The following is a 26631-nucleotide window of genomic DNA, read 5'->3' on the forward strand; positions in this document are numbered from 1 at the left end:
GGAGAAGTTTGTGGAACGAGATTAATTTAATTTGTTTTGAAGTAAGGCTGTAACATAAAAGGTGGAAAAAGTGAAGAGCTGTGCATACTTTCCTGATGGACTGTATGTTTGTGCAAATGAGAATTTAGGTAAATGTTGCCCTCTGCTGGAAAATACGTCCAGTTACTTTTTCAATAAGTCAAAGTCGGAAATCTCCAAACTTCTAACATTCAAATGGACATTTCTGCTTTACTTCAAAACTAAACTGAGCCACAAAGCTTGCATGGACCCTAATCAATCAACAAATCTAGCTGGATTTGACCACTTGATCAGAAAGCTAATTTAAATAAATTCACTATTTCCCTGCCACAGACTCTGGTTTTGGCATTACTTGCAGATTTTTAATGAAGTTACATCAGAAGAGTAAATCTAGCTTGTTTTATCTATTCAAAGATAAGTTTTTATATGTTTACATGGACTAAAGTTTTTTTTTTATTATTGGACATAATACTAATGTGTACTCAAGCATTAACTTGATTGAGGAGGTGATTTAACAATTCGCCGCTGTAAAAGGGACCGAAACAATCTTCAATTCTACTGCTAAGGTGTTAACTGAGTTCTTCTGAGTTTCCCATTGTTTAACGCATTGGTCTGTCCAATAAGTGCAATTTATATTATTTTATGCAAAGATAATCTATCTGTTCACTTGCTAAATTAATTAAGTGCCCATACTAAATATGATATCCCTGTCCACTATGAACGTTTGATCAAAACTGAAAGAGTTTTCACCTTAGCAGGTCTCTGTTAATAGAATAGAATAGAATAGAATAGAAGTTCTTTATTCATCCCAGCAGGGAAATTACTTCGCAGTTACAACATAGAGACAAGACACAATAACAACTACCACTGAGTAGTAGTTGTAGATAAAATAAAAATAAAAAATAAAATGCTATAAATTGTAAAAATATGAAATGCTGTTAATATAACTTTAAAATGCTGATATGCTCAAAATAAACAATAATCTTACAAAAAATTATATTTGGTGCAAAAACATCTAATAGTCCTCAGAGCTTTATTCTGCTCAAATGAAATGACAAATTGGGTCTTTGAATGTTCATTTTCTATGTCTGCTCTTAGCAGGTGGCAGCATGGGACTGTTGGGGCCGATAAAAGGGGACATATTCTAAACAACCAGGCACCTTTGCTTCTAAGATCAACTTAGTCATTAGTAAACCTAACATACATCATTTTTCAAAGAATGTAAACAGTCTGCTGAACCACACTGCAAAATCTAAAAGGAGAGCCATGCACACTAAACAGAAGCCATGTTGCTGAGGTGACAGTACTTTGAAGGTCAATAACTGAACACATTTCTTTGGTGTGTGTCTGTGTGTGTGTAGGCGTGCTGGGGCGTGTGTGTATGTGTGTGCGTGCACTGAGTAAAATGATAAAGCGCTGCACCCTGCCACGTAACTAATACTGCATATCTGTAGCATATAAACCTGCTCAGCATTACTTCTTTGAAGGCAGCAGTTGCCCTGGTAGCCAGCAACGGTGTTGCTCCTTTCTTCATCGTGAGCTTCAGCTAACTCTCTCAGTGGGGTCCCGTTTGGGTCTGCTTTTTTTGGTTAATGGAGCTGGAGGTCTGAAACATAATCCGAGACCTACACAAATCCCTTTCTGAATTGAAAAACAGCCTCACTGCTTGCCCAGGGAATGCTACAAACTCTATTCATTATTAATTTATACGTTCAGAATGGATTAAAAATTCTGTATGTGTGAGAGAAGAAACAGTATGCTTCAAGACAGCTGCCCTTGTGGGCTCTAATGATCAGAGTTTATGTTGGACTCTGAAGCAAAGCAACAGGGATCAATTCAGGACTTCATGAAGGAGCGGAGGACCAGCAGGATTTACAAACACACAATCAAGTGTCTGACTTGAGAATTATGGCGCTAGTTTCCCTCACAGTCACATTTATTCATTTATCTTATTCAGTTATTTATCTTCAAAGAAATATTATATATCTAACAGTCACATTTATTCTATTGGCTGTTAGATTACAACTTTTACATTAATCTCACTTATTGTGGAAATCAAAAAGATATAATCATATTTTTACCCGAGGGATGTGGCAGATGAGGAGCCGCAGGTGGGTTTTTCATCCACATGACTTTAGATGAATGAGTCACACAAAAGCTACCAGACCCTGAAACAGCAAGAGTAAACTTGGAGTTATCTTTTGAACACGTATTAGTCTCTCAAACACTGAAAAAGCAGTTGACCTTTAATTTGTTGTCAACAAACTCACAATTCAATTGTCTTTTAAAACCTTTGTATTTATTTTCCTGTCTGCTTTAGCCTCAGGGAGCCATAAATGTTGGGTGTAGCTATTCCCCAGAACCACTTGTTCTCTGTTTGAAAATTCTGACTCATAACTCAGCAGCTTTAATGTTGCTATGAGCAAATAGAAAATAAATAAATAAATAAATAAATAAATAAATAAATGTAACAGTAAGTCATGCTTCGCACAGGAAAAACTGGGATAATTGTAATAAATATCAACTAAATTTTCAGATTAAGTAGATCAGTGGTTTAGGAACTGGGTGATGTGGCTCACCACCATTATAGTACAACCTCACCAGGAGGTGGTACGATGACATCATATAGTTATGAAGTTGCATGCCCTTTCATATGGAATGGATATAATATTGTTCTGTGAAAACTGTAAAATGCAAGAATTTATGGTGTAATACTGTGAAGCTGAACAATATCAGTATTTTCTTGAAAATACAGAATATGTCTGACTCCACCCTGTCAATTTACTGGCCTCTCCACCCAAACATTTATCTGGTTATGGTTTTTTTTTCCATTTTTCTATAAATATACTGAATTCTGTGTTAGTCCAGCTCTCTGTTATAAACATATGACAACTGCTTGGTAAAACTGTATAAATTTTGCTAAAGAGCTCAGTTGTAGTTTGCCTCGCCAAGGTTATCAGTTCCCTTCATCTGCCAAACCACTTTGAACACTTTTTGGAGGCCTCCTTGATCTCAAGTTGCAAATCTTAAAAAAACTACATTGAAGCCATAACTACACTAAACAAAGATTGTTTAAAACACACTTGATTCTGTTTGTGAAAGTACAAAAATAAGATTTATTTAGCTCATCTCTCACAAGAAAGGAAAGTTGCATCATGTGGACTAGTCCACCTTGGGCTCATCTTGTAACCAGGTTGCTATGTATTGCAAATTTTTTGCTCAGGTCCCTCTTGAAAATGAGCTCTATATCTCAACGGGGTTTACCTGATTAAATAAAGGGATATGGAAAAATATTTATTGCACACTGACTGAATATTCTTTAAAACAGTTTGTGATCTCTGAATTCTTTATTAAACTAATTTTAAAACCTTTTTTTTTTACTTTCTCAAAAATAGCATCTATCTCGTGAATTCAAAAACAATTATACAAGAACCATCTCTGAAGTAAATCTCATTTTATCTAATAGACCACAATAATACTACTAGTAGTCAAAGATTATTACTTCCAGAGTTTGAAATTTTCAGACACACTAAAATACTCCTAAATGGAATGGGTAAATGCATTCCATTTAATTACATAGATTAAATGCATTAATCTATGTAATTCTCAAAGTAAACGCTAGGGGTCAGTGTCTCACCACTAGGGGGGTTAGGCTGCGTCCACCTTTATCACTTTTACCGCAACTCGCTGCGCTTCCTGCACCTGGTAATATTACCTTGGAAAGTAGGCTGGTAACCCATGAGGTTTCGCATAATAACATAACGTTTCATTGTTGAGAACAGGAAAAATAAAGGGCTTCAGAGGTTAATAGAAAGAAAGTGAAAAGAGGGCGGGACACCTGATGACGGTAGCCGAGCGGAGGAGCTGTTGAGTATTAGTCGCTGTTTGATAGTGAGCGGCTAAAGTCCACTTCGATTATGACAAGCTGGAAACGAATAAATCCATTTTCTCGAGGAATCGGGACACGAATTTAGGTAAGATACACTAAATCTTACACGAAAATAGTCTTATTCGGGGGGGTTCTGGTTTATTGTGGTACTTTAATTGTTACTCTGACAATGTCCTATCATGATCAAATTCTAGACACATTATTGTCATGTTTTTTTTCTTTATTTTCTTTTTTCCAAACAACATATAGGCTATTTTCTTGAATCGATGTGGAACAAGTATTTTGTCTTGAGGGATATTAAATTGGCATAGGGTGACACCTCACTATATTCCCCGCAGTGTGTTTAAATTGCATGTTTGTATAATGAAAACATCCATTGACCCTTTGTGTGTCTCTCTGCATGACTGCGGTGTAATCTAGACTTTTCAGGAGTGACTTTTAGTAATTTTACATTTCCCAGACCTATCTATGCAGGATCCACATATGAAGGAGACAGCTGAGAGCATGCACTGTAAACACACAAGGTGCAGGAGGAGCATAGATCTTTCAAAGTGTGTTACCCAGTCATCATCTGGACAGTGTCTTACATGCCAGCTAGTAATTAAGCTCCCAGAGAAGCGCATGCAAACCAAATAAACTCCATTATCTACTCTTTAATGGAGATTCTTGGCTTGATTGATCAGCCTGGTAACATTTATAGAGCTGGTTTCCAACTCTTTTGTTATCTAGATGTTTGTTTGGACTCTTTCAGAGTCTTTAAGTTCTGAGTGAGTCAATATCCTGCTGTTTCTTCTTATTAGGAGTCCAAAGGGCCAGGCCTGATAAATACTGATGGCTAAAATAAATTCTGACTGTAACAAACATCTAGTTTCAAGTAGGAGTAAGTCATCCGGCTACATTGCCACTTGTAAACATGGTAAGGGCCCACATGAGATTTTAATACTGTGATAACCATAACTAATGTTAGGGTATTTAAACAAGCAAATAACAAAAACAACTTAAATATGTAACATAATCTAAAAATATTTTTAAAAGACGGAAGAGACGACTTTTTACGACTGAAGAAACTGAACATGTTTCTGAACATGTTTCTGCAGTTTCTTGTAGATGAAGAAACTATTAATTCTTCAGCTACAATAATAGATTTGTTACTGTTTTTTAAATAACGTAACTTAAAACATGTTGTTGTTTGTTCTTTTCATTCATAGACCTAGGCACCAGAATAAAATTAGAATATTCACCTCCTAAACTTAGCTGTACTTTTGTGCAAAAGCTTGTGTATTGTCAGAGTATTGTGCCTCTTGGTTTTCCTGCTCTTTATAGTTTATATGAGATCATTAATTAGTCAAGCTGTCTGCTCAGATTGCAAATCTGCAGTTGTCTGCTTGATAGACATGCTGCCCTATCTTGTTTGTTGTATTTTTTTAAAGCAACATTAAATAATTTTTGGAGCAATGTTCTTTCTGGTGAAGATATTTTATATTTCTCCAGCTCTCTAATTCAGAATTATTAGAAAGTCCTCAGAGGTCCTTCAGTGCAACATTTGTCAATAATTACTACTCTAAATTTCTGACCAATTGCACAATATTTGACACCCCACAAGAATAATTTCTGCCCAGAATGTTTGTCATTGCTGTAAGAGTAAAATTATGTAATTTTGTTCTTGCAGCTTTGGAAAAGAGCATTCTGGTGAAGTATGTATGATGTTTCATATGTGACATTTTGAAATTCAAATTTAGTCAAATTCAATATCCTTATGTATAGAAATTTAAGCATGCTTCAAATAAATTAATAACAATGAGTTATTCTGGTTTGATCAGGCGTCATAAGCCCATATTTCGTAATAGTCAAAGGACCCAAACTGGGATCAGAACTCCAATCAATGAGAATAGGATGAGAAATAAAATCTTTAGTTATTTGCACTGTTGGCTGTCAGCAGGAAATCCCGGGCTCCTTCCGCATGAAGTTTGCATGTTCTCCATGAGCAGGCATGGGTACTCTTCGGGTACTCCAGCTTCCTCCCACCGTCCAAAAACATTTTAGGCCTACTGATTTCTCCAAGCTGTCCTTAGGACTGACTGTGTGCCAGACCAGAGACCTGCAGTCTACTCTGCCTCTTACTAACCAAGCACAAGAGCACAAGAATAATGGGGTAAAGACCATTAATGAATGGATGGATATGAACATTTTTAGGACTCTTTGTCCTCACCACTTAGCAAAAATACTTAATAAACATTTATTCAAGAAAATGGCTGTGAAAAGGTTTGTTGAGAAGTGTGAAATGGAAATAGGATGGGGTGAAATGTCAACATGTATGTGAGTGATCGGCAAAGGGGGGAATGAACCTGGAGTCATCTGGACTGTTTCAAGATAAAAGGATGTTGCTGATTAACGCAAAAACACCCAAGTCTGCATGTGGTCATTTTAGTATTTTTGCAAGTAAATAATTAGGGACCCTAACGCACCCTTTAGCTGTTTTATCTATCTTGTTTTTTTTCTTTAGCTATAAATCATATCTGTAATAACCGACTATAACATTATTATATTCACAGAAGATGCAGGTCCCTGTATGCCCTCAGAAATTATGAATTTAAGGCCAACGACTCTTGATGGGTTTTTAGGCTGATATCACACCTGAAATGGAAAGAGAAGATTATTTCTGTTATTTAAAACAGGAATAATTTTTTCTAAACAAATGATGGCAAACAGCATCTCAGTGAGAGAGCTTTGTCTTCAGCTAACCCTCTGTATCAGAATAACTCTAGTGTTGGAGATGGATGTACAGAGCTCAGTGTTTTATTCACCACTGCGCCTGTAAAACATGTAAAGCTGCAGAATTGTGAACAAGTACCGTTCAGTTCTGCTGGTTTTAAAGCCATCTATCTATTGGTTGAAGCACAGCTCAGTAACTTTGACTGTAATCTTTTCTTTGCTTTGTTGCTCAGGCACATTCATGTACGCTGAGAAATTCAGCTTTATATGTTCTTTAGGATAAGTGGTGTCTGTTAAGGGAGCTGTCACCATCGTGCTCTGCTGTTTAAGTCCATGGACACTTTATGGTTGATTGACAAAATCATTTCTGTGAATGAATGTCACAGGACAGAGAGCATGTTTGGGGCTGAGATCAGCAGCTTAGAAAGGTCATCTGGCTCAATGTTTTCTCACATTTTGGGCTTATTGCTTGGTTGCCAGTCTGCAAATTAAAGTTTCCTGAATTGTTGAGTTTCAGGCCACAAAGATGAAATCAGAAATATTTGACCATAGAGAGTGGTGAAAATTGAGTAATTGCTCTCTGCAATTTTATTTCTCGTTTTCTCTTTTCTGTTATTTTCAAATTTCATTTACCCATAAAGAACTGCTCTTCCTTATCAGGACCATTATAGGACGCTGATTGCCTGACTGCTTTTAGATCAAGACAATCTGTTTTACTGAGACCATGAGATAAGTGAATGATTAATAAAAGTGTCCCTGAATGCAACTTCTTCTGTTTTCTTGTTGTTGGCTTTTTTTAGATGACGCTCAGATTGAGAAATCTTACAAATCATTACAGCTGACATCCATTGGGGGGATTTATGGCTGCAGTAACTGCTCCTCAGCAGAGTAAATTTGTAACATTAGTGAAATGGGAATACTTCCCAAATGCAGAAACTCATAAAAAGTAGCCGTACTTTTATAGATTAAGTTTGACACTCCACTTTTCTTGTTCTTAGGGGACCATAAGAAATCTAAAAGTCACATTTTTGAAGCCATCAACTTAAGTTTAATTGCCCGTCGGTTCTAAATTAACATCCTTTTGCAGAGATCAATAAGCCTTCACTGTAACGTCTCAGTTGATTTAATTTTTACTTCAGACATTCTGTGTTTATTACTCTAAGACATCTAAAGCTTGAGGGTCCGCTGGTTGAAATGATTCTTCCTAGTGCCAATTATTAAAGCTGCTGAGCTTTTTATTACGGTACTTAAGATATTGTACATGTGGTGTTTGTTTTTCTTTGCAAAGCCGTCACAAACCCAAAGTGGAAGTTTTGCAAGGTGGTGAGACAATAAAATGGCAACATATGCAAGCAGAGCCAGCGTGTTTTTGAGGACATAATTTAAATTAATTTCCTGTTTTTTATTGTTGTTTTGCATTCTTGCCTTTATGTTCCTTTGGCAGTGAGTTTCACACAATAACATTGTCAAAACAGTACTGAATAAATGATTTACATTGCAAATAGAGCGTTTGCAAAATTGCAGTTGCAAAGGACTGCTTTGACATCTGGTTGGATGTAATCTTTTAAGTACTGTGCATCAACACTCTGCATCCTAAGAACTTTTTTCAACTGGCTTTGATGGACACACCATCACTATAATCAGCAATAGTCTCACAATGAAATGGTTTCCTGACATCATGCAATTCTAATTACAAATTCATTAGCAAATCAAATGTTAATAATGTTAAGTATAGCTATGTTTTTTTTTTTTTAGATTCTTACTGCATAAAAACATGAAAGTAAACATGATATTTAAATAAACACTCCAAATAAATATAGATAACATGATGTGACTGTTTCTATTTAGAACAGAAAAACAATAGTTGTTCTTATTGCTGCACAAAAACATAATAATTATCACAGCTTTAATGTCTTTACCATATCTTTTTAACCTTGAGTTAATATTGAAAATAAAAATCTGCTAAAATTAGTCCAGTCAGAGAACTCCAGTCTAAATACCAGTGTAAATACATATTTAATAGTTATCATAATGATTACACTGGTCTCATCAATCCGTGGCCATGCTACTGGGAATGATGAGAACCTGTCAAACACCTGAACATATCTTCTGCATGTCAGGAGGTGAGGATCTCTGACCTTTAAGAACCAAGCAGAAATTGAAAGCAGCAGCAGGGCTTGCTTGCAGCCTAACTGGTCTGCTCAGACTTGTAAGGTATGGTTCCTGTATTCTGCAGAGAGTGTTATATCACATGTAAAGGAGGAACAAAACTCACTTGTTTTATTTGGCATTTGTAGGCATGATATAACATCAGTATTGGCATCGGTATCAGTTAATGTACTGGTCTGTCTAACTGAAGCAGAGAAGCTATTCCAGTGGTGAAATCTTTATGAGAGTGTTATATCACATGTAAAGGAGGAACAAAACTCACTTGTTTTATTTGGCATTTGTAGGCATGATATAACATCAGTATTGGCATCGGTATCAGTTAATGTACTGGTCTGTCTAACTGAAGCAGAGAAGCTATTCCAGTGGTGAAATCTTTATTTCACGGGTTAGGAAAATATATGTAATATTGATCAATGTTGGTTATCGGCTATAACAGCAATGTTGAATATTGATAGCAGCCTAAATTTTCCCTAGCTTGTTACAGGGAATATTATACCTTATTGTCATTCTGGTCTAATAAACTGATATTAACTTGGTAATTTGTTAGGCTTAATGTTTGGAACAAGACTTTACGGTTTGAGGTTTATCACGGATGTTGTCATAGTTTACCATCTGTAGTTAATTGTTTTTAGGTTTTGTGGCACTTGTTATGTTTACTCAGTTTGTTACATTTACTCAGACATTAAATCAGCATGAAGAGAAGAGGTGAATGTCCCAAGATTGGGAATTGAATCAAAGATGGCTACATTGAAGCATAAATATTTCCAAGGGTCTGAAGTTGTCTTTTTTGGAAACTTACAAGCTAAGTGTAGGAGCCTTCTTTCAGAGACCTTCAGCTAATTCCTACACAATGTTGGTGTGTAAATGAAGGCAGCTAACTTATAAGGAATCCTGATAATCCGCCAATCAATACTTTCCCAACAAAGCAGAGAGTTTTCTTCTATAAATACCCGCAGATCGCTGTTGCATCATCATGTGGCTGGCTACTAATCTCAGTTTACTTTGGCTTGTCAAAGAGGTGGTTTAGTTTGACCTTCTGTTAAGAAGAAATGATACATTACCACAAAAAAAACAAAAAAGCAAGAACAAGCTCCAAACCAAAGACATCACAGGTTTACTCCCTGTCCTTTCTACCTTTGGAAGTGATTTTTCTTGTTTAGGAATGTGATGATGCAACTTTTTCCCAAACGCAACGTCTGACAGAGCCCATATTTTCTCTTTGTGACAATAAAACTCAAGTTTCTGATTCTTTGTATTGCTGTCACCATCACAGATATAGTGCATCGCTCTTGCTGCTGCATTATGCAACGTTAAAGCCAGTTGTCATGGTGTTAGCCTTGGAGAACTACAGAGACTTTCTGTAAAGGTGTAGTCACTGCCTCCACTACCAAGAACTTCACTTTTCAACCTGCTATATGTTTTTTTCTTTTTATCTTTCTCATTTTTGATCAACAGATTAATGCTGTGCCTGGTTTCCTGTCTGTGTGGTATATTAAGCAAAAACTCTGGACTCTCGGCTTGAAGGACTTAGACATGATTTGTTTGATGGAAAGTGCTGAAGAGTGTGGCTGTTTACATTGGGATCTGGGAGCAGTTAGTGTCTCTCTCTTTTACTGCTTAAAAGAGAGGCAGTAAATGAAAGAGAGATATTACCATTACTGCAAATAAGGTTGGACAAGGCTTGCGCTGCTCCTCAGAGTGTGTGCCAGTGTTTTCTCTCTGTCAGTCGTTGAGGGCACTGGTGCATGGGATACACACAAACAATTCATCCCTTTCCTCCTCTCGCTATCACATCTTCCACTGCTCCTGAACAGGGTCTTACTCTGCAGAACATTGGCAGAGTAAGACCCAACATTGGCATTCACGTCACAGCACACACACACACACACGCACACACACACACACACACACACACACGTACACAATTCGAAGAGATGATCATATTTCACCATTCATCCACTCGTGGGTTTGTCTCCTCTAAGGTACGTGCACTGTTGAACTGGTTTCACCTCATATCGATCTAGATTACTCTTCTCTGCAGCTTAACCCTCAAGTTTAGGGTTGGGATGTTGGCGCATACATGTTTCTGTTTTCAGTTGTGTTTTTTTTATTAAATTATGAGATTGCTGTTCTCTTAATCAATGTTCTGAGAGTTTGGAGCACATGATGTTTTAATTGATCAAATGCACTTTCTATGTATTTCTTGAAACAACCTATGCATCAGCTCATTTGTTGTGACTGAACCCTGCTGCACCAACTTTTTCTCCCTATTTTGCCATTCTCAATCACAGACTATTAACTCCACTGGCTCTGTGTGTGTTTTACTATTTCAGGCTTCTTCCCTCCTTGCTTCTGCACACTGAAGGAACCCCGCAGTGAAGGAAAAGAGTAACAGCCCACGAGTGTTTGTCTGAAGAGGTGACAGTCTTTGTGCACACATCCGACCTGTTAAAGGAGAGCTTCTACCCTAAGAGACGCCCAGCAGAGATGCGGGGAGCTCACTTCATGGCAGCGATGCTCCTTTTGCTCACTTCATTGTGTGCAGTGGCGAATGGCTTTCCATTCAGAACGCCTCTGGACCTGGACGTGACTCCACGTGTCACCGTCCTGAACAGCGGTAAGGATGTCTGCTGAGATTTATATTCATGGTTTTTGCAATCTGAAAATATTCTCCAGAAAAATGTTTGAGAATATTCTGTGATTAGTATTTTACTGTAGTGTTTCCATCTCTTTCCATCTTCTTAGCTTGTAACCTGGCATGAACCAGTGTTAAATTTTCTCTGTGTGATAACCATGTGTAAAAACACCAATACCAATGTTAACTAATTTATTTAATCTGTTACATTAATATATTGTTATTAGGAATGGACCAGTTACTGGTATACCATTAATGTCAAAGATTTGACATTCAAATCTTTAGTCTTACCATCCCTACGGTTCAAAGTCTTTTTTATTAAACAATGCAGAAAGTCCCAGAGCGAGCCAGATTTCCTCTGTATATATGGATTATAGAATAACACAGTGCTTCCCTTTACCCACCTGTTGCTCTGCGCCACGCATCACCTGGCATAAAAAGACGCTACACATTTTCCTGGCTTGCAAAGCATTAAATTTGATCTGTTTGGAGGTATTTTTGATTACAGTCTTGGCATAACTAAAGCAGCTCTACCCTTCACGCTTATCCAGGTAATCTTGCTTTAAAGCTAGAGTTGGTAAGTTTCAAATGGCATGACTGTTAAGCAGCTGACTGCAGGCTCTTCCTCAGCTGATAGCCCATCTCATTAACCAGCCGATGTCAGGTTGTGTGCTTTACTCTGTAAAATGAAGACAAGCCCAGAAGTACATTTCTGCACAATAAGAAATTGAAAATCATTGAAATAATTGAATGGAATAGTTTGTGTTTGTTATCTTCGTTACAGTTAGCATGTGTGACTAACTTCTTATGTAACTTTCCTAGTTTTGTGCTGCTGTTAAGAAAAGCTCATGCTCATATATTTTTATTATCATCATTATTATGAGGACAAGGGTTGAGGAATATCATACCATTTCCAATGCTTTTAAGTTTGCAACAATTTTCTTTAACCAAAGGTGAATGTGAGCAAATGATGGCCAAGGGTTTAAGACCATCTAAAATTTACCTAAAAGCTATAATTTCTTTCATTTCTTTCCCCCCATTCAAAGTTTGAATAATATTGAATGCCACTTCGGGCTCAGTTAAATAATAAAAAACTTCATGCAAAATTTTAAGTTAAAATTTTAATGTTTTGACCTTGTATTTTTAAGATCTTTTTTTGCTGCTTCTTTCTTTCACACCTTAAAATGGCTCCATTCTTGTTTTTTTTCTTTCCTTCTTTAACCATCCCAGTTATTCACTCCTGTGAATAAACATTGTATCTCTTCCTTTGACAGTAATGATTTTTTTACTCTTCTTGTGCTTAGTGGTGATAATTATTTACTTACCTTGTGAGCGATGGCATGTAGCCTGAGGTGCAGTGGAGACACAAGCAGATGTGTGAATTGCTTTCTCTTGGATCCCTGCAGAGGATCCAGGGTGTCTGACTTCGCTGAGAGTAGTCGAGAAGCACCGTAACCATGACAACTGTTGTAGTGTGGTGCAAAACGGCGGTATACAATTTGTGTAAGGATGTGTGAATCGTTATAACAGGAGTTATTTTTTGATACTTTTTTGAAAATTTCTTAATGCAACTTACAGAGTTTTTCAAGTGATCCCACTTGTTTCTAAACAGTTTTATTTCTTTGAATATTTCCCATTACTCCTCTTTATTTAAACCCCTCTTGGTGTCTATGTGTAGCTCATTTTTATAATTTGTGCTCGTTCAACCTTTCAACCCTCTTAAACAAATTCTTTTTAATCCATTCCTCTTGTCTGCTTAGATGTCTAAGTCAACATCCTTTTCTGTATTTTTTCCTTGGTGTCACCTTAGTTGTTGCTGACTGTTCTCCTTTTTTATTACGTTATTAAACTGATACTGTGCCTTGAAAAATAATTTATATTTCTCTAACTTTCTTACATTTTGTTGCTTCCAAATCATAAATTTGAATGTGTGTTATTGTAACCTTTTGTAGCAGTTCAACACAAAGCAAACAACTTCAGCAGAAGTTGAACCCTGAACCTGCTCTCCCTTACATAACGGCAGACCCTAGATCGATATTAAAATGATATAGCTGTAACCAAATTCATGTTAGAATGGCCTAGTCAAAATCTAGATAAGTCTAATTGAGAATGTGTGAAAGTTACTTTTTGCTGTCTTTACATCTGCAAAACTGGCAGCTAATACCCTACAGACTTGCAGCTGTAATTGGAGTGAAGGTGATTTAACAAAATATCGACTCAGACTGGCTGAATACAAAGGCATCCCACATGTTTGAATGTATTATTATGCTTCCACTTGATAATAATGAGTGTTTTGCAATCTGCCACATCAAATCCAATTAAATAGAGTTCAGTGTTTGGCTACAATGCGACAAAATGTGAAAAAGTTCAAGGAGTATGAATCTTTTGCCCTTTACTAAAACTGTTTTTTTCCCCTGATACCTTCAATACTTATTTTTTCTGCAATCTAAAACTAAGGCTTTCAAACATGAGTGGTTAGACAAATCATTTGTGCATACAAACATTTCAACTTTACTATTTTCTCTTCAAAAAAAGAACAAAAAAAATTATGTTAGGTGAAAATGTTTTAGGTTTATCAATTTAAATAAATTTCCAACCATTTGGGTGATGGGGAGACTTTTAAATGGAGGAAAAAACACGAGAAAGCCTCTCCTAATTTAAACCTGTCAGGTGTTGTGATAATTTGCTCTGAGATTCATGGAAATGTCAGAAAGGTGAGCAGTAAACACGTCTGTCGGCAGAGCATGAGCTTGTGCGTTGTGCTGTCACCACGTCACAGTCCAATGCTTTGAAGTTCAATAAGTGTGTGTGTGTGTTTGTATGCTTTGTGTGCACGTGCGTGTGTGGGTGTGTGTTTCCTTGAACGCAGTGTACTGCGCTGATCAGCTGAGGTCCCTCCAAGTGTTTGCTCAGTAAATAACATCACTGTGGCTCCTCTCTGTGACTGGCTCAAACCTTTTTGTTTCACAACCCGACTCAGACAACCTTTTCTGCAATGCTCTTGTAAGCCAAAGCTAAAAATGTGCTTTTGGGACTTATTATTGTAAAGCAGCCCTGATAAATTTCTCTGTGGTGTGCCACACTCCCAGTGAGAATGTTTTGAGGTTCTTCACTCCTGCTGTCAAGTCCTCACTCAAACAACATGTCATGCGTCTTAATGCTTGGATTGCTTAGAGGAAAAGTCAGCTTTTTTTTTTCAGTCATAATGCATTGTCTTCTCCCATAATGAGATGCTCTTACTGTGTAGGAGAAGTTCTTGTTCTGAAATCCCCCAGAGAACGAGAACTCTTCTTGTTTCTGCTGAGAATAAAGGATAAAAGTAGACACCTGAAGACCCGGGAGCAGCTCAGGTTAGGAAATGACTTCTGCTCAGCTGAACAGAGAGCATTGTGTTTCAGAGCAGCTGATAGGAATCTTAATGACAGCTTCCGTGATAACCATGCAATATTCAGAGGGAAGTGAATTGACTGTGGCTGGTGGATTCATGACACATTTCTTTTTGGCTACATCGCTCTCTGGCAGGCATGAGAAGTAGATTGTCTTTGCATTTATATGGCTTAATTGCCGTCAAAATTACCGCACCTGATCGTAGAAGCTGCTCAGCATCAATCTCTGCGGGTATTTTAATTAGACACTGACTTAGCTGTACATCACAAGCTGCTTCCAAATATTGCTTTGGTTCTTACAGGCTCAGAGATGTCTGTGTGTATTGACACTGGTGTCATGTTTACTCAGGCTAAGTGGACTCTTGATAGATTATATGTTTAGAACTTGTACAACTTTCTGCTGCAAGCAGGTTTCTAACGTCTGTTGTTAGTGTCTGCGTGTGAACACACATTGTACTGAATGTCTTCATGTGACCTCATTAGTATCTTGGACTGTCAAGCAGATCCATCCAAATATAGCTTGGAAAACCGGAGAGTGACATGCAGCTAAAACCAGGAATTTAGATACCTATAGCACCATTTGTACACAATCTGTAATACCTTTGCTGGTGTTTTTTGATGAAATTTTGTGTCAATATTTCCATCTAATGTTATTTTCTTATTTTGTCATCTGTTCTGTAAATTACATCAGTTCACTTTGCACCAAAACAGCCTTAAAACATGATGCCACCAAACCCGTGCACCACAACTATGTTATCAGGTTTGTAAGCTTCCCCTCTTTTCCCTTCAGATGTAACAATGTTTATCTTGGCCAAACATTTCAACTCCAGGTTAATCAGACCGCAGGATGTGTCCAGAAATCAGTCTGTCTTCCTGAGTGCAATTGCAGACTTACCTGGTTTTTTATGCTGGTTATAGCATAATCGATCCTTCCTCTGTGAATGCATTCTCAGCTTCAGACAGCATCTTCACAAGGTCTTTTGGTTACCTTGATGCAGATGCAGTCATCTGCATGCAGATTTTCAGTCATCCTCAACATGGTGGTCTAGTCGCACAATAAACTGCTTGGCAGGAAACAGTGTTCACGTTGAACTGTTTTGTGTGTGACACCGAGTTGATAAGGTGTGCAGTGGCTGCCGTGGTGGTGAAGAAACAGTGCAATGTCCCCAATTATCTCATTAAACTTGCCAGTATTTTGGATTGTGGGAAATGAAGGAATTTGTCACGAAAAACGTGGGAAATCGGTATGCTCAACTATGAAATCTCAACCATCTGCTGACACTTTGTGATGACTCCTTTATAAATGAAGGCAACTGGACTTCTGTTGGTATCTTGAAGATGTTTCACCTCTCATCCAAAAGTCTTTTAGTTTTAAAACTTTAGTTGCAAATATCTGGCTTATAAACTGTTCTCAGGAACAATCACACTGAATGGCAGTAGAGTGCACTAATGACCACTACCCTCTCAAATAGAGGGAAGAGCCAGGTTTTCGTGTGACCTTGATGGCCTCATTGGTGAAAACAATGGCCTCATTAAGGATTTATTGTTCCAAAATGTTCCAAAAGCTGTTCTGTCACCCTGTTTAAGAAGCTAAATTACCTTTTAATGAAATTTCTGATGAATTGCCAAAGTGAGTGGAGTTTTGCACATACAGTAAAACAGTTCTGCTCACTGAGCTACCAACACTTTTTTCTTAGTAGTACAGAAGAAACACATTTTCCTTTTAAGAGGAATGTGTGGAAATTACTGAAAAATGAGAGCAGACGGGTCAGTTTCTGGTGTCAAGGTATTGACACTGGTACCAAGGTGCTAAACAGCCATGTGTCAAAGTTGCTTCAGTCTATTTGCAGATCAGTGTACTTTTAATGTAATGCCAGGAAATTTTCAGCTGTTTCATGAAGCAGTGCTTCACTTTCCCTCCCCCACCTGTTGCTGCACACTGCTAGATGATCCAACGTTTTTCCCTCACTTACAAAAAAAAGCTAATTTCACTGCTTCAAAATATTTCTATGTGCAACAGACATGACTTGTCATTGAGTGGAAACTGGGGGGTGGGAGGAAACAGACTGTGTTTTTAAGCAGCTGCTTGCAGGGTGTCTACTAGAGCCTGACTAATTAACCAGGTTTAAATGGTTTGTTATGCTTGTGTTGCTGTTAAAAGAGGAAAAACTGTGAAAATGGATAATACTGAGATAATTAGCACTTGTAAATATTACTCAAATAACTCTGTGTTTATTCAACAGTTTTGCTAAAGTATATGCATAAGAGTCAAAACAACATTAAATAAATGTTACCTGTGATTCCAGGCAACGTTTTATGCCACTGATTAAAAGGTAGTCATGTGCAGTAAAAAAAAAAATAGCTGAGATTTGTGTTTAGAATGCTGAGGATGGACAAGAGCAAGGAGGAGGATGTCCATAGGCACCGCTCAGGATGGATAGTTTGGGAATAGAAATATCAAGATAAAACAGAGTTTGCTTGCACAGAGAGGGAGATATTGGGTATATTTGGAGAAATATGCTGGAGATTGAACATCCAGTCAGGAAAGGCCAAAGGAGTGGTGAGAAAGGATATGGAGCTGTTTAGCTTGACAGAAGAAAAATGCAGAGAGCATTCGACTGAGGATGTTGGATGAACTCAGATACGATCAGCCTTATATTTTCGTTGGACGCGGCATTTTTGTTTGCAGAATAGAATTGGACTTTGTCTTCAAATGTTTGTGCTATTAGTGTAGCACCTTGATTTATAGCCAAGTGATCTGTGCATAAAATTATCCTGACCTTTTCATAGGTTTTGATGAGTGCTGGAAAAATTAATTGGATAAGATCACACCTATCAGGCAGAAACTGCCAGACCAAGTAAATGACACTGATTATCTTTTCATCGTTAGAGCTGCTAGTGGGAGGGATACATTAGACAGCAAGTAAATACTGTGTCATTGAAGTTAATATGTTAGAAGCAGGAAAAATGGGCAAGGGTAAGAGAGTTTGACAAAGGCCACGTCCCGATGAATCAAACAACTCAGTCATAACGTCACTAACCTGCAGCTCAGGTTAGGAGCTGCAGGTTAGTGTTGGGCATTAGCACTAATTAAGTGTTGGGCAGCATTTTTCAAAAGTAGTCCAAGCAACAACAACAACAAAAAAAAACTATGGTGAATTAGAGACAAGGGTTTGGGCAGAGAAGACTGGTCTGGGTGGTTCAATGCAACAAGCAAACTACTTTAAATCAAACTGGTGGTTCTGAGAGAAAGTGCATGAAAGCACTGACCCACTCTTTTATTTTATTCACTTCTCATGGATGACCGAGTGAATCACTTACCTAGAAATGCATGGTTCCAAGATGTGCTATAGAAACAAAACAAGCCAGCACAAACAGTGTGAGGCTCTGCTGGGCAGCCTTGTGTCCTGCAAGGTCAATGTTACTTACCACCTACATACCACTTACCCGGTGGTAAAATGTGAGTATGCACTATGCGTGATGCATGGGGGTGCTAAAGTTATGGTGGATAAATTACTTCGGCATTTTGTGTAACAGCTATCCATGTGTAAAGCACTGGATAATGCTCTTTTTACTACTTATGATATTACACTATTTTCTTTTAATACGTATTAAAATACGTCACCATAAATCCGTGACTAAGTCGTATTTATACACCTGCATATTGAAAACCACCCCACCACCTCCAAGCAGGATGGAGGTAGTGGGGTGGAGTCGCCTACAATATGTCCGCATACACCTCAGAAGTATGTAGTTGCACAGCTGCACCTACCAAAGCATTGTCGCAGACCATTTACATCCTTTCATGTAAATGGTAACCATTGATGACTGTGGCCTCTTTCAACAGGATAATGCACCCTGCCACAAACCAGCGTCTCTTATCCAGCACTGTTTAATCACATAACCTCTTTATTTAACGGCAAGGTCCTTCCCTTGGCTCTCTTCACTACATTCTAGACGGTGGGGACATTGTAACTATGGGAAAGAAAGGAACTAAAAAGAAAGATGTGGATGGATCATATTCAAAATCATCAAGGAAGAAGCTTCAAACATGTTTTTTGAAAAAAACAAAACAAAAAAAAACAAACCCATATATTTAACTCAAGTATTTTTCTTCAGACAACTGAATAAAAGTTTCAAATTGTAAAGGAAGACAGGAACAGCAACACCTGCTCTGTGATTTTGCATCAACATTCAAAAATCCTGCTGTGGGAAATCCATCATCCAAGATTAAATTCTGCTTTGCCTTTTTTATCCTCATCCTGTCAGATCGGATTGAGAAAGCTCTCTGTCTCTAGGTTTAATATGTCTTACATGACACGTTTGTGGGCAAAACCCTATCAGATTTTACTTTTTTTTTTTTTTTTTTACTTTAATCACCACTCAACAAATATTTTACCTTGCCGTGTACATTATGGTCGTGAAGATGAAAATCTAATGATGGAGAATACCTTTTTCTTCTGAGCCAGGTTATTTTTGAACCTGCATTTGTTCCCATAGAGACAGAGTATAATCAAAGGCCCCAGTGAAAAGAGTTTGTGCTTATGCCTAGCAATTAATGTGTGAGGCTGTACAAAAGTGGCTTTTTCTACCGTACCTATTGTTATTTCACAGAAATGTTCCACAGAAATAAATGAAGGAAGTCCAATTACAATAGAAAGGTTTTGAATGTGTCACCTCTGCAATTTTAGAAGCTCATTCATGAATGGTAAATATTTCTCTGCTGCTGATTTCGACTGAGCAAGAGTGGCTTAAAGATATACTGAAACTTTAGTATGTTTACCAGACATTATTCCTATTTACAGAATCAGCAGAAGCGGAGTCACCTTCATTAAAATCTTGTCCTCTTCTCATCTTCTTTTCCCGTCAGGTCTCGAGGGCTACAGGCGTTTTGAGTCTTCTGCAGTCAACTACAGCACGATGCTGCTGGAGGCTGACAGTGAGCGGCTTTACGTGGGGGCCCGTGGGGCCGTTTTCGCTCTGAATGCCTCTGACATCTCAGCCAGCTCCGCTCTCACTGTGAGTTTGTTTATTTGTTGTGTTGCTGCATGTTTTGTGCTCACATGGCATGTATTTTTTACAGTTTTTGCTGTTTCATTTATGCTCCCCAGTGCAGGAAACTTATGAAAGAAAACATCCAAAATGTTTCATTTTGAGGTCGAAGCAAAGCAGACCACTATTATGCTGCAGCCACTTTAATTGCTGCATAAAATTGAGAAAAAGATTTTAATTTGCATCAACATCCTCCTCAGGAATGAACAAATAAAGGAATTTTGCGTTAATTTAATTTGTACATAAATCTCAATGCAGTCTTACCAGATGAATAAATATATATGTAAAAACCCAATACCTAATGTTTAATTCTGTTGTTAATAATTTACTTCAATGATGTTTAATGTTTAAACTGTACTTCCTAGTGCAGGCTTGTTTAGGTCAATGCTGAGCAATAATAAATGATGGTTATAGTTTGACCTAGGTTAGGAGTTTGTATATCTTTACATGTTTTTCTTCTTATTTACTTTAAACTATTGTCTTTACAGTAGGTTATCTTTGTCTTATACACTGAATGAACTGACTCAAATTAAAATTTTAATTTTCTTAAATTTTCAGTTGTTTCATAACTCTAACACTTGTAGTTTTGTCCAGAACAACTATTTCTCACTGTGGATAGGTTTCCCTATTACAGAAAGATCCTCAAATTAAAGATTATATCATTCTGAAATGTTCAGCATGTTATGCTACTGCAATAAAAAGCACCTTTATTGAAAGGTTTATAAAACATCTTTATTTGGCGGTCACATGGAGGATTGTGTAGTCCTGTTTTTATATATACGGTATATATATATATATATATAACAAAGGCAGAGCAGTAAACGAAAAGTCAATGTTTGTATGGATGCAGGAATTGTTGCCAGTATTCATGAAGAAGATATTAAACTTTCATCACAGACTTCCTTTGGTGTATTTATGTGGAGAATTGACTGAAACACTCTCATAGTCAAGCTGTTGTAAACATCTCTAGGACTTGTTATGGCTTAGATATTCCTTGAGGTAACTTATAATAAAAAGAGCAATTAAACCATATCCTTAGCTGGTGGTACAATGAACATTACACTTCTTGCTGTTTATGTGTTGAATGTTTTACTCGGCTACCTCAGGCTATATGAAATGCTTCAAATTTGAGTTGTACTTTTAATATTAAGCCAAGAAAAGCCTCTAGGTTTCATAAGATAAGTGTTTCTTAATATTTTATTGGGCTAAAGCCACTAATATGAGCTGTTTTATATGCCAGCCTAGAAAAAAAAAATATTTGAAGTTATTTTATGACTTTGTCTTGGATTCTTCCACAAAACAATTTGACTCCAATTAGCAAGTGTTTTCTTCCATCTGTTCTGCTCTATGTTTCAAATGTTTTTATGTGTGTGTGTAGCACTGCATTGCAAGCGCTCCTGTGCCTCCATCTCCTTTGTGGGCTCAGCTAAATATCTGTTACATAACATAAAAACACGTTTGGTTACTCAACAGTAGTCATTTTAGATGCCAGGGTGACAAAAGGGAAATCTATTTTCCATCAATTGTGTGGTAATTTCTTCAATATCCTCAAGTGTTCAATGGTGTTTATTTTTTCTGTCTTGCTTTATGTTCTTTGGACTGGTATAGATCGAGTGGGAGGCCTCCACTGAGCAAAAGCTTCAGTGTGTGCTCAAGGGAAAAGACAATAAGGTTGGCTCTTTGTTCTTATTTTAATCCTGTCATTCCTTTTAAGTTTTTTATTATTTTTTTACTGTAATGATAAAAAAAAACTACATTTTCTTAAAAAATGCAGTTGCCAAATCTCTCTCTCTCTCTCTTAGTTAAAATGCTGGTGAAATCCTTAATTCTACTGGGGAATAAGGCTATTGGCCCATTTTTACATCCTTTCAAAATGTTTGAAGCACTTTACCACCATATCCTGGTGTTATGTGTCAAAATGTTCAATACTCTCTAAGGTTCCATCTAGCAGTTTTAAGCTTGAGCAAAGGGATGAAATATAATTAGGAACGAAGGTTAAAAAATTAAATTAAATGAAATCAAATGGTCCAATTGTTTTGGTGCTTAAAAGTGATGTGCCTAAGTATTTGCTTCCTAAAATAAGTGGATAATATCAGAAATGTAGCAGATAAATGTAAAATAATTGTCCATATTTAAAATTAACAACCATTGCTTATTGAGAATAACTTTCCTTATTGGATTTAGCCAATATTACAGAGCTTTTCTTCCAATTAAGCTTTTGAATCAAAGAGTAAATTTATATTTAGTGTAATTCATTCTCTAACAAACCAGCACACGTAATATGAATTTCATTAATATGAAATGCTGTTATTTGCTGTTATGTTACATCTGATATTTGAATGCACACATTGTTGTTTGTTCCTTTTATTTTAATTAAGTGTGTTTTTTCTCTTCCTCTTTCAGACAGAGTGTTTCAATCACATCCGCCTCTTGCAGAGGTTTAACTCTACGCACCTGTACATGTGTGGGACTCACGCCTATATGCCCCTCTGTGCATATGTTGTATGTCCATGAATACATTTTCTTTCTTCAGCAATCCACCACATTTATATCACATGTTTTATAGATGGTAGATTCATTTTAAGTTTTAGCTACAAAAACTGCTTTTTTGAGTATTATTTATTTACTTTTTAAAAAACTAATGTTTTTGGTTTCAAAATAAAAGTTTCTCTGCTTTTCCTTTAGGATGAAAAGAGGTTTATTATATCCTCTCAGCCTGAAGAAGGCAAAGATAAATGTCCTTATGGGCCAATAACAGGTTACACTGCCCTCATCTTAGGTAAGCCACATGAAAAATTTCAATTTCATAAAGAATTTGTCTTCAAATTTGGATGACGCAAAACCTTGTTTTTGCTTCAGACCAGCAAATATACACAGCTTCCCGGTATGACTTCTGGAGCTTTCCAGATATTCGCCGAAACGCTCCAACTCCCGCTCTGAAGACAGAGAATGCTCCCACACGCTGGCTGAATGGTGAGATCATTTCCTGAAATAGACGCATTTGATCACGTTTGGATGGCAAGATTGCGCCATCCAAATGTGTTTTAAAGCGTTTTAACATTATGACGGTGTTTCTGGATGGCCCCTAGCAATTTGTTTAACAATGTAATGTTTTTGGTCTTAATGAGAACGAGCACGCAGTTAGATTGATTAATAAGTTAATATAGCAAATTTAGTATGTAATGGCACCTTTAATTTTATTACATCTAAATGGGACACAAATACAAATACGCTAAGCAACTCCATACACCAAAATAGGCAAGAATTTTTGTAGTTAGTACAGCAGCTTGCAAATTTATTAGCATTAAAACAATGAAGCAATAAACTTCAATGTTTTTTATTGGCATTTTATGTGATAATACAAAATACTTCATAATTGGGAAGGGAATTATGTTGTAGAACCCCTTTTTTTGGCAATTGCATCTGTATGTACTTGGGAGGAGGGACATCTACAGACTTATGATTTTCCTCACTTAACTTCAATAAATAAATCTAATCGGATGGAATAGAGAACATCTGTGAAAAGCAATTTTCACATTTTCCCAAGGATTCCTAGTAGGATTTAAATCGGGAGTATATGAGCCAGTTTAACTAAATCAAAATGCTTCCATCATATTTTAGTTTCAGATGTTTAAGTTTATCTTGATTCTCAAGCCTTTCCCAGCCTGTGATGCATTTTCTACAAGGATTGTATTTAGTTCAATTCATCATATCAGTAAAGAAAAGCATCCCCGTAACATGATGCTCCCACCTCCGTGATTCATAGTGCATGGTATATTCAGCACTGATCTTATCTGACCATGGGACACATTTCTACATATTTGCTGTCTCCCCTACACACCTCTTATCAAACTAAGGACACTGTAAACATGGATTTATTTTTGACACTCTTGCAGAAAAGAAAGGATTTTGTCGGAGCACACTTTTCTTTCGACTTCATAATTATGCACTATTTAGTCTCATATGAAAATATAATAACATACAATACATTTTGTTGCCATAAAGTGACAAACAAAATGGGAAAGGTTTAAGAGGTATAAATATGGTTTAGGTGCTGTAACCTGTAAAAAGCAGAGCTTGAGTCAATTCATCTCTTCTTCCTTGCAGAGGCGGACTTTGTGGGTTCAGCTCTTGTCAGGGAGAGTTTGGGCAGCAGCAATGGAGATGACGATAAAATCTACTTCTTCTTCACTGAAAAGAGCCAGGAGCAATCTACAACCTACAGCCACAGCAGGGTTGCTCGTGTGGCCCGAATTTGTAAGGTGAGTGCAGACTCAAGGTCTTATGTATTCATCAGGGTAAATGTGTGAAGTTTTTAGCTGATGTAACAAACGAGGGGCGGGATGGGAGGCACATTTAGAGTCAAGGAGCGCGGCATAATTACAGGAACAGACTGGGTTGGTGATGAATTAGTTGCAGAGCCAGTGAGGTTTGAAGAGGATGAATGCAAGTGAGACAGGCTGTTTAGCATCTTTCTTTTTAAAATGTGAATGATTAACATTTGGCGCTGCCCTGAAAGGCAGCAGCCATCTGTTCCCTTTTATAACCCTGTTGTTCGTCTGTAATGAAGAGCTCACTGGGGCTGTTTTTGGAGGTATACAGATCAATCTGTTTTATTATAATAGAAATACTCTAAGATTTCTTGTGCAGTATCAAAAACTTCAGGTCAAAATAATTTTTTTTTAAAGATTGTTATCATAAAAGGATGTCTGTATCAGTTGTGTGTGTGGCTTTGACATTTATTATTGATCTGATACAAGGGAAGGAAATTCCACGAGGGGGTCATAACCCCTTTTTTGTGCGCCCTCAGTTCTGGATTTCTAGCGGTGTTACAGATATGAAGCATGGCACCTCACACCTACCCACATCAGTTGTAAATGTCTTCCTGACACATTGGCTGTTTTGAAGTCCTCGCCTTACATGACTCTCCTCTCCTCATCTGCTCCTCATTTTTGTCCCTCAGGGAGACCGAGGAGGCCATTTGACTCTCCAGAAACGATGGACGTCCTTCCTAAAGACGAGACTGACTTGCTCTCTGCCCGAGTACGACTTCCACTTTAACATGCTGCGCAGCATCTTCGTAATGCATGGCCTCACCCCACAGGACACTCTGTTTTACGGCATCTTCGGTTTGGAGTGGTGAGTAAGAAAAGAAAATCTCTGTTCGGGTTGTGGAGTGGGAAGGATGGGGGATTGAGATTGCGAAAGCGGACGAGTGAGACTAAGATGAGAAGCAACAGCCAATACATTGAAGCTTCCGCAGATCTCAGGAGGGGATGAGATAGAAAGAGGGCAGAGAAACTAAGTCCAGAGGGCGTTAGGTCCAAGTGGTTTGATGAGCTGAAGGTTTACAGATGTTTAGGAAAAGGTTGCACAGATTTTTAGTTGCTTTTGAATGTTGAAAAACGGCAGATTTATGTGGCTCAAATGGAACAAAAATACAAGGAGATTCTTTTTATTCAGTAACTTTTAGCACAGAAATAAATATATGGAGGCTAACTGTGGCCACTGCTTGAATTGTTTAAAATAACTTCAGTATGTCTGCAATAAATTTCCGTTTACATCTCTTTGCTATCACTCAAAGAGGAGGCATGTAAAGAGGGCTTCTTCTTGTCTGAAACTCTTTGGTAGTTAAAGCACATACGCTGCCTTCAAAGGTTTTCATGCACCTTAAACAGCATCACAAAACTGCAATTCTACCAAGGCTCAGTTATACACATGAACTGAGAAGCTGGGAAAGGAGAGCATTAATCAGAGATGCAGCAATGAGGCCCGTGGTAACTATGGAGGAGCTGCAGACGTTTTGCAACTAGCCACAAAACCTGCAGTCTATCGGAACTGATGGGCTCAGAGCTTTTTGGTTTGCAAATCAGTTCAAATTAATTTTTGTCCATTTTTGTGGAGTTTTCTGGGCTAAAACAGGAACTCAGTTTTTGCGTTCACATACTGACAAAGTTATCACTAAGACAAAATTGCACTGAACTTTTGACTTTGAAGATTTTTGTGTGAATCACTGCTGCATAAATCAATCTCTCACCCTAAGGCAGCAGCAATGGAAAATGCTATTGTATATCAAAGCAAACAGGATAAACAAATAACACTCCATATATCTTGATGTTATTTTCTCTTCAGCTCCAATTCTGTCTCTTACCTCCCCTAAACCTTGTTGTTGACTCTTAATTCCCGTTCTCAGGCTTTTATGATTTCTAATGAGCTTCATCTCTGTCAGCACTCATCATCTTCCTCCTTATTTTCCTCCTGTTTGTCTCTCTATTCTTTGACGAGCCGTGGCCCCGCTGCACCTCTGCTTCTCTTGCCATGGTAACCCCTGGTTTACTAGTGTTATTGTTTGTGACTTGTGCTCTGGTCTTTCTCCCTGTGTTGCTTGACGTACAAAGGAAAAACGTGAAGGCGTCTGCACTGTGTCGGTTCTCTTTGTCTGAAGTCCAAGAAGCCTTCCGAGGACCCTACATGGAGAGCCAGGATTCCGGCTCCACCTGGAAGGAATATGTTGGAAAAATCCCTGAGCCACGACCTGGAACTGTAAGCACACATCCACAAACTTTTACACAGACAGTGATGGCTTTTGAGTTTTATTAAAATTAGAACAAAGCTCATCTTCTACTTGCATTAAATAGGAATAGCTAGAGAGCAGATGAGATCACACAAGATGAATTCATTAAGACATTGCACTAAAGATGGAGGGAAACTAGGCAGAGAATGAAAATCGGCTTTGAGAGACTCAAACCATTTTTTATGGCAATTAACAA

General features: G+C 37.6%; 1 protein-coding gene across 3 annotated transcripts in view; it reads left to right on the forward strand.

Annotated features, from left to right (window-relative positions):
* Positions 1 to 3714: 3714 nt before the first annotated feature.
* LOC114138252 (semaphorin-4G-like) overlaps positions 3715 to 26631 on the forward strand; it is a 33311-nt gene continuing 10394 nt past the window's right edge. For all 3 annotated transcript variants that reach the window (XR_003594177.1, XR_003594178.1, XM_028007391.1), the window contains exons 1-10: positions 3715 to 3992; positions 11122 to 11405; positions 19680 to 19828; positions 21470 to 21532; positions 22265 to 22363; positions 22547 to 22640; positions 22721 to 22834; positions 23969 to 24123; positions 24825 to 25000; positions 26260 to 26404. Coding sequence is in view for 1 of the 3 variants with exons in the window: in XM_028007391.1 (XP_027863192.1) it covers positions 11276 to 11405; positions 19680 to 19828; positions 21470 to 21532; positions 22265 to 22363; positions 22547 to 22640; positions 22721 to 22834; positions 23969 to 24123; positions 24825 to 25000; positions 26260 to 26404 (1125 nt within the window). In the remaining 2 variants the exon portion in view is untranslated. The remainder of the gene's footprint in view (positions 3993 to 11121; positions 11406 to 19679; positions 19829 to 21469; positions 21533 to 22264; positions 22364 to 22546; positions 22641 to 22720; positions 22835 to 23968; positions 24124 to 24824; positions 25001 to 26259; positions 26405 to 26631) is intronic.

Source organism: Xiphophorus couchianus, chromosome 22 (assembly GCF_001444195.1).
Source record: "Xiphophorus couchianus chromosome 22, X_couchianus-1.0, whole genome shotgun sequence".
Lineage (NCBI taxonomy): Eukaryota > Metazoa > Chordata > Actinopteri > Cyprinodontiformes > Poeciliidae > Xiphophorus > Xiphophorus couchianus.